Source organism: Fusarium subglutinans (assembly GCF_013396075.1).
Source record: "Fusarium subglutinans strain NRRL 66333 chromosome Unknown NRRL66333_c0000119, whole genome shotgun sequence".
In the NCBI taxonomy this organism is placed as follows: domain Eukaryota; kingdom Fungi; phylum Ascomycota; class Sordariomycetes; order Hypocreales; family Nectriaceae; genus Fusarium; species Fusarium subglutinans.
In genome coordinates, this window is record NW_023502182.1 from 151 (window position 1) to 14,223 (window position 14,073).

General features: G+C 47.9%; 3 protein-coding genes across 3 annotated transcripts; 2 read left to right on the plus strand and 1 right to left on the minus strand.

The window, feature by feature from the left end:
* Window positions 1–1,232: 1,232 nt before the first annotated feature.
* FSUBG_8582 (transcriptional coactivator HFI1 ADA1) lies at window positions 1,233–2,735 on the minus strand (the record flags this gene model as incomplete). The annotated part of the gene is made up of 3 exons (XM_036687004.1): window positions 1,233–1,957; window positions 2,011–2,448; window positions 2,504–2,735. 3 exons carry the CDS (start codon window positions 2,733–2,735, stop codon window positions 1,233–1,235), a joined length of 1,395 nt encoding a protein of 464 aa, XP_036535894.1.
* A 568-nt stretch (window positions 2,736–3,303) lies between these two features.
* Window positions 3,304–6,006, plus strand: FSUBG_8583 (spindle pole body component alp6; the record flags this gene model as incomplete). The annotated part of the gene is made up of 2 exons (XM_036687005.1): window positions 3,304–3,440; window positions 3,504–6,006. 2 exons carry the CDS (start codon window positions 3,304–3,306, stop codon window positions 6,004–6,006), a joined length of 2,640 nt encoding a protein of 879 aa, XP_036535895.1.
* Window positions 6,007–12,355: 6,349 nt separating this feature from the next.
* On the plus strand, window positions 12,356–13,789 carry FSUBG_8584 (uncharacterized protein; the record flags this gene model as incomplete). Its single annotated transcript, XM_036687006.1, has 1 exon — window positions 12,356–13,789. The coding sequence occupies one exon, from the start codon at window positions 12,356–12,358 to the stop codon at window positions 13,787–13,789; it is 1,434 nt and encodes a 477-aa protein (XP_036535896.1).
* Window positions 13,790–14,073: the final 284 nt, after the last annotated feature.

Here is a 14,073-nt window from a genome sequence, read left to right on the forward strand (position 1 = left end):
TTCTATTTATTATCTCTTATCTTTCTATCCCACCTTTTGTACATGTCTCAGGGTTTTATGCCCAACTAAGCTTGCTTAGTTAGCCCCCCCCCCGGCTCGAGCCAACGGGTAGTCTAAGATTCTATAAATCTATATGACATTACACTAAGCTTACTTAATTTTACCTGAAGCCTTTTATTACCTACCTACCTAGAATAGAGGCCCTAGGTTTTATTATATCCCCTTAGGTGGGCAAGAGAGAATTGCATAGCAGGGATAACTACATGCTCAGAAGTTTCGTCGGGGAACGCTACACTTATTTGTTTGGTCCTTTGCAAACATCATGGGGCCAATTTATTAGTCAAAGAAGTTGGCTCTGCCAGTTCATTAGGGTGCATTTCCCGACAAAGCTCTCTCATTCCAATGAGCTCGGTAGCAAGGATTCCAACTAACATGTTACGACACTTATCTTTTTCGCCCTACGATTACTCACTGACATCATTCGATTTCAATCCCTTTGGCCAACCATAGGAAGGCCTCCAGCTACTATCCTAACCCAACACGACAAAACCAGTGGCCTTTACCATCATTGGTAGGTACTTAGCGGTTTATTCTTTACTCTCATCGAGCTACCTGGGTATCGTTTCTGTAAGGATAAAAGTACAAAAATCCCACCGCCTCCCCTACGTCCCCATTACTCCAATCCACGGCAAGTTTTCGTTGCCTCTTGATAGCATGCTGTATAGGGGTGACCTTCAGCACTACAGAGCAATAGAAATACATACAATATGAGCACCATGAATACGAGTCTCCCTCGACCGCAACCCAAATGAAGAAGCAAAAATGAGATCAGCCAAAAACCCCTGCGCCAAAAATAAAGCCGTCCGGTTATATGCATTCGTCTGAACCTTGATTCCGGCCTGTTGTACTGAATCACGACTCTCTCTTCGTCAAACGCCGGCTCCTTGCACGCCTTATTTGCCTTGCCCGTACTTTCTTATTATCATATTCCTTTCGCTCTTGGTTGTAACGCCAGCCTGCGCTTTTCACAGCCGCACGATGAGGCTTCGCTTTTATATATGCGAAACCGGCTAGATGAGTTGAATCCCTTTTGCTTCTGGTATCGATTTTGTTCACCCTGTTGCATGCAGATGAGCTGGACTCAACATGGATGTGACGTTTTGCGTTGTCCACTGTCCACCGTCCACCTCCACGTTAGTTAATTCGAGATTTTCAACTTCACGAAACAAGTCTCAGGACCCTGCTGCAAGGCACGAGTCCAATATGCCATCCAGCATATCAGCGTCCTGACTTTCCGCACCTTCCCACCATGCTTCCGTGTCTATATCCATGGCGTCAGGGTAACCATTCGCAAGCTCAAAAACATGTCCTCCGTTTGCCTCTGAATCATGTTTCGCGCCTGTGTAGGCTTCAGGTGGCTGATCATACACCCAGGTATAGTCATCCCAATTCTCCAGCTCCCCTTCCCGGTATCCATACATAACCTGTGTCATTAACACAGGGAACTGTGCCATGCCTGTGTCCGCCATCTCTAAGGAAAGGCGAAGATCAGACATCCCCAAGGGGCCTCTTTCGCTCGCAGCCCTAGATTCAATCGGCAAAAGCCCGCTCTTGTCTCTGGAGATTTCGCCTCGCATCGCAGCTTCTTCTTCGTATTCCAGCTGTCGCTTGTACTTGTGCGTTTGAATCCATGTCGTCCCGACACCAAACCCAGCACTACCTGATTCACCAGGTCCATTACTCCGCGTGCGGCTGAAGACCTGTGTAAGGACCTCCTTGATAAAAGTTTCCACAGCTACAGAGAGAAATTGGGGAGCATCCACTGTGTGCCCATTGACCAGTCCTGCCTCATAGCAAGAGGGTAGCATTCGGCCGGAGATCATATTAATATCAGGAAACTCGCCTGATTCGACCGCCAAAGGCTGAGCATACCGTTTTCGAATTTCTAAATCGAAATCTTGCACTTTGTTAAAGCTTGGCCACAAAAAAGCGTTTCGATAGAATACATACTCATGTTGTTTATGCCTCCTACCGTCGGGGTGGCATCTGTTACTGTAGAAAGTTTGCGACGTGTGTCTGCAAAGACGTTGGATATGCTCTCGTGAGGATCCCACTTGTTACTGGTCAGCAGTTGGATAGGAGGCAGCATGGAGACACTGACATCGTTCTGGACCAAATCTTTGATGCGCCTGCGATCTCGGGTTGGCAGTTGCATTACGTCTCCCTTCAATCTCCGCTCCGTGGCATCCCCGGACACTGGCTTGGTCCCTGTCGTCGCCGCAGGCTTATCGTTGGCGCTGACCCAGGGGGCCAGCCCTTGATCGGGCATCTCTCGAGTAACATTTCCGTATATGGCGGCAATGAGATTATTGTGTAGGTGTTCCTTGTCCCCTGGGCCTGCGAGAATAGGGTCTATTCGTTCAGAATATTCGGTCTGATTCAAGCGTCCTGAAGATGTGTGAGTAATTGCGCATGTGTATTTGATAGATGTCGTAGTATCTACCTATCAGGAACTCGGTCGTTGATTCTTTATATATTGCCCATTTTTCGTTGCCAATGGCAGCTTTGAGAACAGTATATAGCGGTTCGAGATCAATTCGGGCGGGAATGATCTGACTTGACTTTGCTATCTTTGGCGCACCAGAAATAGACCCAGCAAGTGTCTTGTTGGATAAAATCGGCGTCGAGAGGCTGACGGATGGACGGCTCAAAGCCGCGGGGTCGATGTCTGGCATCTTGATAGGAGTTGAATAAGCGACAGCGTCGCGTGCGACAAAATAGCGCGGCGCGGCGCGATAAAAAGACACATGAGTTGGATGAAACGAACGGGGGCTTTGATGCGATCACTATATGGCATTAAGCTGATGAAAAAGGCATGTTGCGTCGTGTAAGTTGATGAGCGACTCGTCTGCTGTTGACGTGAGGTTAAAGGTGAATGGATGGTTTCGAGTGTAGTTGGTTTTTTGCCGCGAGCACACCCAGCCCAGGGATACATCAGTGCATCGTTAAGGTTTTTTGTACTTGAATCGTCGCCTAATAGTCGAGGGTGTTCAGGTCCCCGCTACATTCAACCTCTAAAAGACACTAAGCAACTCGCCCTGTATCCCGCACTACCAACTTTGTCTGTCGCGCCTGTCGCGTCTGAGCTTCATGATCCCAATCACGCTGATATTGGACAAGTTACCCAGAATTTTCGCCCACGCAGAAGCTTCTTGATTGAATTCCTCCTAACCAAAGATTTTTTGCAATTGTATTGTTCACCAGCCACATACCTGCACTTGAGTGGCCCGCGACGATGCCGTCATGGCTCCCGATCGCATCACCAACGCTATCGACAGCCTGATAACCCACATCGTACCTAGTGATCCCAATGATCCTGAAGATGTTGCGCAAGAACGTCACGATACTTGCTTCGAAATTGTCAAATCTATATTAGACAGGTAAGTACCTTTTCTGAAAGGTACCCGAAAAAAATATGCCAAAACTCACTATTCGCGGTCTAGCCCAGTTTCCCCCGCCATTTCTTCTGATGTCAACCACGCCTCCGACCTTATAAAACGAAAGCTCATACAGAGCAATCCCTCCCAAGCTCTGCGCTTCTCGAATTTATATACCCGGTTGCTTTCACTTCCTGTGCTGGAACATAAATGGGCAATACTCTACCTCCTTTATCAGCTCGCTGATTCCCCAGACCCTAGCGAACCGCTTCCACTGAGCCCGGTGAAGCCTTCGGCGCCCAATTACCGTGACGCCATCAGTCGCGATGCTATCAAACGGCAAGGTCGGGAACGCACCAGTAGGGCCTCTCGATTTGAGGAGGAGCAATTCAAGGAGGCGTTTCAGTCAGAAGGACTCAAGAAAGTTACACAACAAGAGAGCAAGCCATCCAGCAAAGAGGGGGATCCACGTCCTGAGCCAGCAAAAAGAGATGTTTCACTGAAATCAACCTTGCTGGCAAATAATTATTCGGAAATAGAGCCTCCGGAGTCGGTCATCCTTAGAGATCTTCCCTTTACTCTCCAGGGACTATCATCAACCAATCTACCTTTCGCAAAATCAGATCTTATCAAATTACCGGCGACACTTCCTTTGCCAATCGTTTCCCTACTTCACACTTTGGCTGAGCCTTCGCTGCTGTATCGCGGCCTCGACGGGTTTTGCAAGACTCCTGCAAAAGGGCTTCTAGGCCAAAGCCTGAGAGCTGCTATCCACGGTGAGCTTAAGTCATACCTAAGTTTGATAGCAACTCTTGAGACTCAGATACGGAGAGCGCTTGCATCTCTTGACGAGGAGGCTCCAAGAGAAGGTATTGGAAGAACAGGTGTCACACTCAAAAGATGTGTAGTATGGACACGCGAAGCAACAATGGGTCTCAGGTTAATGAGCCTCATTGCTGAGGAATCTGAGAAGAACAGAGGGGGTCAGCTTGTTTCCCTAATTCATAGTTTCTCTTCTTCCCATGGAGATCCTGTGGTGGCCGCATTCGCAGAGAGACTATTAAGGAGTTTCACGCGACCATTTTACGACGTTTTACGGCACTGGATTTATGACGGTGAACTGTCCGATCCTTTCCAGGAATTTTTCGTTAGAGAGCAGGCTCCTGACAAAGACCAAGCGAAGGCTAAGGGCGCAGGCAATGTCTGGGAGGACAAGTTCGAGATCGCTACAGACATGATCCCCAGCATCATCACTCAGGACTTTGCCCACAAGGTCTTTCTAATCGGCAAGTCACTAAACTTCATTCGACATAGCTGCGGTGATGCCATGTGGGTTGAGAATTACTCTAAAGCTGCTTCCAAAGAGTTAAGGTATGGCGACACAGCTACCTTGGAAGCTTGGATCGATGAAGCTTACAAGACCACCATGAAGCGTCTCATTGACTTGATGGCCAACAAGTTTCACTTATTTAAACATCTTCAGGCGCTGAAGAACTACATCCTCCTAGGGCAGGGAGATTTTATTGCACTCCTGATGGAATCTCTGGCTGCCAACCTTGACCGTCCAGCTGGTGCACAGTACAGACATACTTTAACGGCGCAATTGGAACACGCTATTCGAGGATCAAATGCCCAGTATGATTCTCCCGAGGTTCTACGACGCCTGGATGCCCGCATGCTGCAACTATCTCATGGTGATATCGGATGGGATTGCTTTACCCTTGAATATAAGATCGATGCACCTGTCGATGTTGTCGTGACAGAGTGGGGGAATAGACAATACCTGAAAGTCTTCAATTTTCTCTGGCGTATCAAGCGAGTAGAATTTGCAGTACTCTCGACCTGGCGGAAGTGTATGACAGGTGCTCGTGGAGTTCTTCAGAACTCCGACCCTGCCGTCTCCCAAACGTGGAAGTCAACACGCGGTGTTCTGGCCGAGATGATTCACTTTGTGGGCCAGCTTCAATACTACATCTTGTTTGAGGTCATCGAATCCTCGTGGGGCGAACTACAAAAACGGATCCAGAAGGAGGACTGCACTTTGGATGACCTGATCAAGGCGCATACACGGTACCTCAACGACATCACTCATAAAGGTCTTCTCGGGGCAAAACGACGTGCGCACAGCTCTGACGAAGATGACCGCACGACATATATGATGCAGCTCGGCGAGATCTTGCGGTTCATGCTCAGCTACAGAGACTCCGTTGACGGACTTTACAGCTGGAGCGTGTCAGACTTTACGCAGCGTCAGGAAGCCGATGTCAGAAGTACCACACGACACAACGATGATCACGATGGCCTTGACACACCGATGACAGGTTCTGGTGGCGTGGCCTCCGAGTTTCCCGTTCTACAAGAGCGTCTTCGACATTTGGGTGCATCGTTCCGAACTCGTGTGCAGATCCTCCTTGGTGATCTTGCGTATCAGCCAGATGTGGATATGAGATTCCTTGGTGTTGCCATGAACTTCAACGACGTTTATCAGCCGACACGACGGAAGGCTAAGGTAGCTCCTGGAACTGCAACGACGGCGCGAAGTGCTTCTACAAACAGAGGCGAGAAGTGAAGGGGGCCAGTGTTGTCTGAGGATGGATCATGGAAATTGCAATGATCGTCATGCATGATGATATGGAAAGAATAATATATGTAGGTAGGAAAAGGGTTCAAAAGCGCGTTGTCTTGATGCACCTGTAGGACGACTCTTGTTCCCATATTCTTACTTCTCTTGTGAAACATGATCCGGCCGTGGTGACACTGACATTATTGCTCCTTACGTGGTCTATCATGACTTCCTCTATTTTATTACCCAGAGAAAGGACGTAGAGCCCAAATCAAAGACTGTACCTGTCCATTTTTGTCAAGTGTGATTGGAGTGATTCTCGGCCTGTACCTCATTACTTCTGAACTGATATAGCATGAATTGTCTTTTATGGAACCACTAACGTAAATGGCAGTGAATTCGTGATATCGCTTTGCCAAATATACCATCAACGGCTACCTAGATATTGATATATAACTCCGCCTTCACATTTCAGCGCTATACTGTTTGTCTGCTTTAGGCCATCTCATTTCATAAGGGAGTCGGATGCTTGTCCTTTCTTACAGTTACCGAACCATAAGCAGCCCTTACTTACCTACCTACCCTTTATCTAAAGCTGTTCTAGACGTGGCTTGTAAGCACATAACGATAAATAGACCTAGCAAATATGATAGGACGTTGTATAGAACAACTGGAAGGACAAAAGGTCTTCATGGCATCGGCAGAGCATTCGGGGTTACTGATCCTATGAGATAGCAGAATGGAGTTGCAAGGCCTTTGATGAGTGGTCAAAACGCTTCACTCTGAGGAACCCCAGAATCTATCACGACTTGGGGGCGCTTGTCAATGAGTAACGGGGATGGTCTCATCTCTTCTGCTCAAGTTGAAGTTCGCACATCTTCATCGTTTGTCTCATCATATATCATAGCTTCGACGGCCACCCAATAGCAAGGCATCAATTTATTGCAAGCCACGTTCGGGGAACAAGCCAATATTGCAAAGACTGGCAGGGCCATTAATAGGTATTTTGCCGACAGTCTAGGTGCCCAAGTTACGGTATGCAAGGGTTATCCGATACCTTAGTACTTACCTAAGTACCTTAGTAGACTCAAGGAGGACAGGTATATGCTGCTTCGATACCTAGGTAAGATCTCATGGCCAATGTTTATTCGACACGATTGGTAGGCGTCAACATCCAGACTGGCTTAATGTTGCAGCCTTCTCGACTATTTACAAGTCTCTATAATTAGTTACTTGTCCTTGCCCAAACGGCAACATGCATTGTGCGTACTTCACATTGCGAAATCGCTTTTCAAAATCCACTGGTCCTCCTCGCCATAAATTTCCACTAATCATACCTAGGTAGACGTATCGACATCTATGTTTCCCTCCCTGGCTGATCTCGCCCTGATCCGAAGGTAAATGGACTTCAGCCGGAAACCCAGGTACGTAGACTGCCGTCAACTATCACATCTAGGAAATCTTGGAAGATCCCGGTTACAGTTCACTTGTATACTACATACTCTGTACCACTTCTCACTTACACACGTTCCCTAACCCCAGCTTCCCCACCATGATATATCTTCCGGTGCCCCACCAACCTTTCCAGCCCAGTCTCAGCCAAGTACCTAGGAGTCAGTAAACATAACTACAGGCTGCAGGCATTACAAATGTACTAAATCGGGTCCGTACAGTATAAAGGCTGCTACTGATAATATAAGAGGCTAATTAGAGATTATACCTATCTTTTAAGATATTCTAATTTATTATAGGGGATCTTTAATCAGGTATTTTCTAATATACTATACTTGCTACTAGACTATAGATCCCTCCTATCAGAGGTACCGGTTCGTAGTGATCTACAATACGCGATATATTTGTAATGCCTGCAGCCTGTACTACCTGCTGACAAAAGATATGACAGGTACTAGTCATGGGTGGATATAGGTAAGGTACTAAGTATTACAACTCACCAATGCAGTTATCGGGTGCGTCGGAGCGCTGATGGATGGTTTCCTGTCGGGGCCATGTCACGTCCCTTTGACGCTGACATCCATTCTGGCCATAGAGGAGCCGACTCTATTTTACTCTGTATGTAGCAGTGAGGGAATCAGATATACATACATAAGAATAAAAGTTAAATTTCTCCCCAGTCACTTATACACACAAAACGGCGGGCTTTCACTCGCCTGGAGCCCGGGTATGGTTCAATGCCGACTCTGTCCATTACCCAGGGCCATGAACCTCTTGCTCTTGAGGTATTCTGGTATGTTGGCGATCCGCTGAGCCTTCCGTGTTCATCTTGGGTAAAGTCTAGGTACCTATAGCTTTCCTTAAGCTAAACCAGCTTTTCGGAAGGATAGGCCGGAGCAACAGACAGCTCACATTGCCTCGTCTCCCTCAACAAATTCTCCCACGGCTAAGCTGCCTGACATTGTGTTGAGCGCATATGCACATGTATGCGGCTTTTAGCCATCTACTTATCTGGGCACATAATTTGGAGTCGGTTGATTAATCAAAACAGTCGTGATTCCTGTGACCCCTTTTGACTCAAGGTGTGGTTATCTCCCTGGTTTGGCAGGTAGATTGACGCGTTGTTTGTTGCACGGACATTCCTCAATGCCCGTTATGTCATGAGACATCCAATGCTATCCTGGAATCCTGGATGTCAGAGACACTCAAGTGCTGTGATTGCAGGCAACTCAGGTTGTGGCACGTATCGTTACGCCTAGGCAACACCGTTCATTGAGCACATGTATTCGACGTGGCCAGGTCGGGTGTGTCTTGATACAGCGCCAGGGATGTGATTAAATGAACCAGTGTCAAGTTCTTATCAATGCGGCTTGACTGGATTCCGGGCCATTGACTCGAAGGCATCATTTCAAAAAAGTGTCATTTTGATTGTGGTCCATCCAGGGCACGGAGACCAAAGATTGGTTTGCTGTCAGTGCTGGATACTCTAAGAATCACAAATAACAACCAGGGGCAAAACCGCACGGTGCTAGCAATAAAATTCTCGCCTACCCCTTTGCTTGGGACGAGGCCGGCCTTATGGAATTATTGTACTGCCTAAGAAGCCGGGGCTGCCAGTCTGTTCGGGAACAGGCCTATGGCCCCCACAATCGATTCAGAATTGCACCAGAAGGAAAAAAGCTTCCATGGCATGCATTTTCCTCGCCTACGTTTCGCTATCTGTGGTCCAGAAACTTGGTGCTGGCGCTGGCTGGCTCATAATTAATCGTGGGATCATGAACATACCTATCTGGTACTTGTCTTCTCCTTCTGTGCAGGTTCTGAGATACAGATCGAGGCTTTGTTCATCAACTGACGACGACAACCTTTGGCGTTCTTTACACGTTGGCCTTCCGCCTTGTCTTTCCCCCTTTAGTACTTTATTAGGCGCATTTGTTGTTTTCTTTCTGTGCTAGGTGGCAGCATCACAGAACTGGGATACCTTTGTTCGGAGCGATCCTGGTAACAACACACTTGTTCAGTGGTTGAAGTCCTTCCAATGATATCGGCATGATGCAGGGCAGTCACTGGCGGAGCAGTCATTGGCTGTAAACCCGCAGAATCAGAGTCACAACTCCAATGCCTTTCCTTCTTTCATTCTTTCAGGTGGACTTAACTGGGTTGCTGGTCAGTGCTTGTATGTAGGTATCTATACCTCCCCCCCTTCGATAATGTGGCTCTTGAAGAAGGGGAGAGACCGTGCATGTTGCACCATCTCGCTACCTATGGTGCTTGTCACATCGAGACATTTTCGACGATACACACCAAGATTTCTGATGGGCGGAAGTGGTCTCCTCCCTAGGAGCCTACATAAGTAGGTTGATTTTGTTCGTCACGAGCAAACGCCAAAACAATGCAAGCCTTGAACGAAATGGGCCACGGGGGTTTCGGGGGTGAGGTAAGGTAACCGTTGGAGCCCAGTATACGGGTATCCAGGTCAGGGATGTTATTATACAGGTACATACATGGTGTGTGTCCTCTTCTCCGTTGGTGCCGTGCATGGATACCTGGTCAGGTAGAAACATGTACCTGCTTCCTTAGCACCAAAGCCAAGACATGGCACCCGTCCTGTTGGCTGTTCCCCAGGTTTTGTCGCTTTTGCCCTTGTTAAGGTGTTGACTTGTTATGTCGTCGTCTCACAGGCCGGCTCGCCCTGTCAATGCCGTTCGCTGATAACGTATTGACGGCCTCGGTATCGTGCAATGACAGTGACGCCCTTGTCTGCCCCGGCTTTGGTTGGGACCTGGTTTGGTATTCATTCAAATCAGGCTCAGGTTGGGTTGTGAGATGAGGTACCCGGACTGCGTTGATAATACGGTACGGTACCTCACTTATCTCATCTCATCTCATCCCATCCCATCCCATCCCGTGTCCCTATCGTTTTTCTCCGTTCCTAGCAATAACCCTCCCCTTTATAAACTGGCCGTCCGCCCTCTTCCCCGGATTGTTCTTTTCCTATCTAACCTACCTTAATCTCACCCGGGTAACCATTTGAAAAGCTTAACCAATCTTTCATTGCGTCACCTTTGACCGTGGCCGCTTTACCTACGCGCAAGATCTTTCAGTTGTTTTTCACTTGGGCCTAGAAAGTCCTGGTCTCATCCTACCTCACAACGACAACCATTAGCCGATATCCCAGCTCCTGAGATACTCCTTCCGAGGCGACCTCGAAACCTCAGGTCGGCGCTGAAAATTTGAGGAAGAACGAAGATAAAGAACATTGCTATCAGTGTACGCTCGAGCCTCAGGATACGATATCCGGACCTGACGTGTATCACAAAGTCATACTGGGGCTAGCTCCATCACATATCCACAGTTTACGCAAGCTGCTTTTTTCTATTCTTGTATGTACTGTATTCACCCACATCAATGGATCTTCTTCTAACAGCGCATTCACTCAGAAACCCGACTCTGTTTCTTGTCTTCTAAACCCAAAAAGAAAGATGCCTGGTCAACACTCGTCCTCAATCCAGGGTGCACCTCGCAACATGAGAGTCGTCACTTCGCAAGACCTCCTCTATACCAGTATCACTGCTACTCTTTCAACCAAAACCAACCGCCCGTCAACTCCAGTCCGTCATATCCAAGAGGATGACTATACCGTACCTGCTCCTCCCCCGCCTAGCCCTGTTAGCTTTAGGCCTGAACATTGGACCACGCCTGGCCGCCATTGAGCTACAAGTCTTCTAGCTGCCAGGGGAGACTTAAATGGCTCTGTCGAAGCCTCGCTACCGTGTACCCCGTTCATACTTAGAAATGGGCCAGGAAACTCTTTTTTTTTTTTTTTTTTTTTGCTTACGCTTCGGAGAATATTTCATTGCTTTGCTATTTGTTCTGCTGGCGTTATCGCGATATCATATTAGTGCGCTCCGGAGTCTTGGTACAAATCGAATAATCGGAGTACGAAGTGTTGTTTTTTATGCAAACCATGATGAGGACTGTGAATTCTGGACAGTGGCGCATTTGCTTGATCCAAGGAGGAAGTAACGCTTTATAGCTAGGTGCCGTTCTTCATGTCTCATTGAGAAGATTAATCATGTATAGCTCTCACTTGGTTCTTGTGAAGGATATTGTTAATGAGGCTGGAGAGCTAATGATTACTTCCGCTCTTGTACTATATGAACAAAGACGTTTATTTTGCCCTTGTACTCGGAGTACAGACACACTTCAATATTTATACCGTCTTTCGAGGCCATGGAGACATACGGGCGAAGGTTTAGGACGTTTCATTCCTATAGAAATGTCATCACGACTGTAGCAGCACCTCATAACTAGATCAGTGGTGCCTGAGGCGCTGATTCGTATCGACACCTCGGACAGGGCAAGATTTGACCAAGTTTAGGCAACGGGAGCTGAGATGTGAGCCTGTATACAACAGCACCGGCCTAGGTAGTACTAAGGTAGTACATAGGTACTCCATAGGGTTTAGTACCTTGAATAAATTAGTACACGTAGCAGCTAGAGGTCAATATCTCACATGCGGATACTACTATAGGCATCAGATGTCTATATGTAGTTTACCAAGAGAGGTCCGTGCACCACTTAACTTTATTCGCGGGTTTGTGGAACAGCTTTACGCGTGTGAGACGCGGCGAGCACGCCAGAACGCGTCTATATCTTCGCGTTCCCCTTGACGACGGAGCACATTCCATCTTTTTGTGGATGTGACTTCCACTTTCCAAGACACCACTTTTACTTTCCCAATCTTCGCAATTTTCTTCACTGCAACTTCCGTGATTGGGTATTCTCACTTGACGACCACGACTTCCTTTCTTGCAAAGCTCGTTGATATTTCGATTTTCTCATCTGCTCCTTCACTCAAAATCGCTTCCTCACGTGTTTCGACTCTCACAGAAACTTGAGGATGCCCCGACCGGCGAGGCGCAACCAAGCTGCACCTTCTGCTAGCCATTCCATCACCAACTTCACCCGTGTCTCGAAAACTTGTACCACAAACGATGCTGCCAAGAAAATTGTTGGCCAACCTGCATCTGCGGTAAACACTAGGAAACGAAAAGCGGCCACAGATGGAGAAGATACCCATCCGAGAACCAAGGCTCGGACTGCCTCGTTCGCACCCAGCAGTGACGATGAACTTGCCACGCCCATAAAGCCCGGATCAAGAAACCAGGAACTGGCTGCGAACCGGGTTGAGAAGAATGCAGCAAAAGGGAAACGAACTGCAAAGGCAACTCCCTCAAGGGCGAGAGCTGCCCACAAGCCCATAGGGACCACACCTCTTTCTGAGAGCAAGAGGCAAGGAAAGACAGTGCAAACCAAGCTCGACAACGTATTCAAAACGCTGCGCAAGCAGACAGTCGACAAGGATGCACTCCCTCTCCATCTTGCTGAGCTCGTTGACATACACCGGTCGTTTGTCAAGACAATTATGATCCAGTTTGCTCATAACGGGAACAATTCACCTATCGACATACGCACACTTGCGCCACACATTTCTCAGTCGTGGGGTAAACGCCAGGTCACTATCGAGGATATCCGACGATGCATCGCTATACAAACTTCGACAAAAACCAACACTCATTCACCATTCATGATTGCCGACTATGGCCGGGGAAAGATTTGCGTTGAGCGCTCTTCTATCGACATGGTACCGATCAATGAAGAGCGTTTGCTGAAGCAATTTGAGATCAATTTGAGAGCATTAGGCACCGAACGCTACGCCGATGAAATGGACATTGACCTTCCGTTGGGTAATCTCTCACTGAACGAGCTTCCCCAAGTGGAGATAAAGAACATGGACAACAGAACAACAGCGAACCCAATTCTCAATAAAGGACAGCGTGCGCTGTCAGAGCTTAAGAGTGGCATTGTGACGAAGCAGCATGAGAAGGCAGCAAGGCAAAACGCGGCATCCAACAGCCCCATCCTCAACCCAGATGGCACAAAGATGAGCCTGCTTGATCGGTTACGATTAAAACAATTAGCCAAAGCCAACGAACCCCTCCCCCCTTCCGGGCCCGAGCTTCAGCGACGTGCGGCCCTCAACCGCGTAGGTGATGTTGCCGCAACCATTTCAATGCTGAGCCTAGCCAATCCAATGTCTTTACCACGACAGGCATTTACGATGGCAGTTATACTCGAAAAGCTCAAAGACTCTCTCCGGGTTCCGGTATCCAAGGAGGAGGGGGCAGCTTGCGTGCGTTTGATTGCCAGCGAGGTCGCCCCGGAGTGGCTTCGTGTCGTTACAATCGGAGGCAGAGAAAACGTGGTTGTGCAGCGTAGCAGCCAACCCGTCGATAGAGTACTACAGAGTCGGGTACAGAAGTTGTTGGCCTAGGAAGAATGACGGAGGAACTGTGGGGCGCATGGTTGGATATGAGAATACCCCGGGAAGGCATGGCTTCCGGTGAGACTACTGGATAAGCATATACACAAGCATTGGGAGGAGTTGGCGTTCTAACATCTAATTCTAACAGAACTTGTATTACAACTTGATGTTTGCTTGTAGGCGCTGTAATAAGAAACAAGATCAAACAGAGATTTTACCCGCTGAGCCCATTGACCAGATTTTGTATCTACCTACTCCGTACCTATGTTGGAATTGTTTATTATTAGGCAATC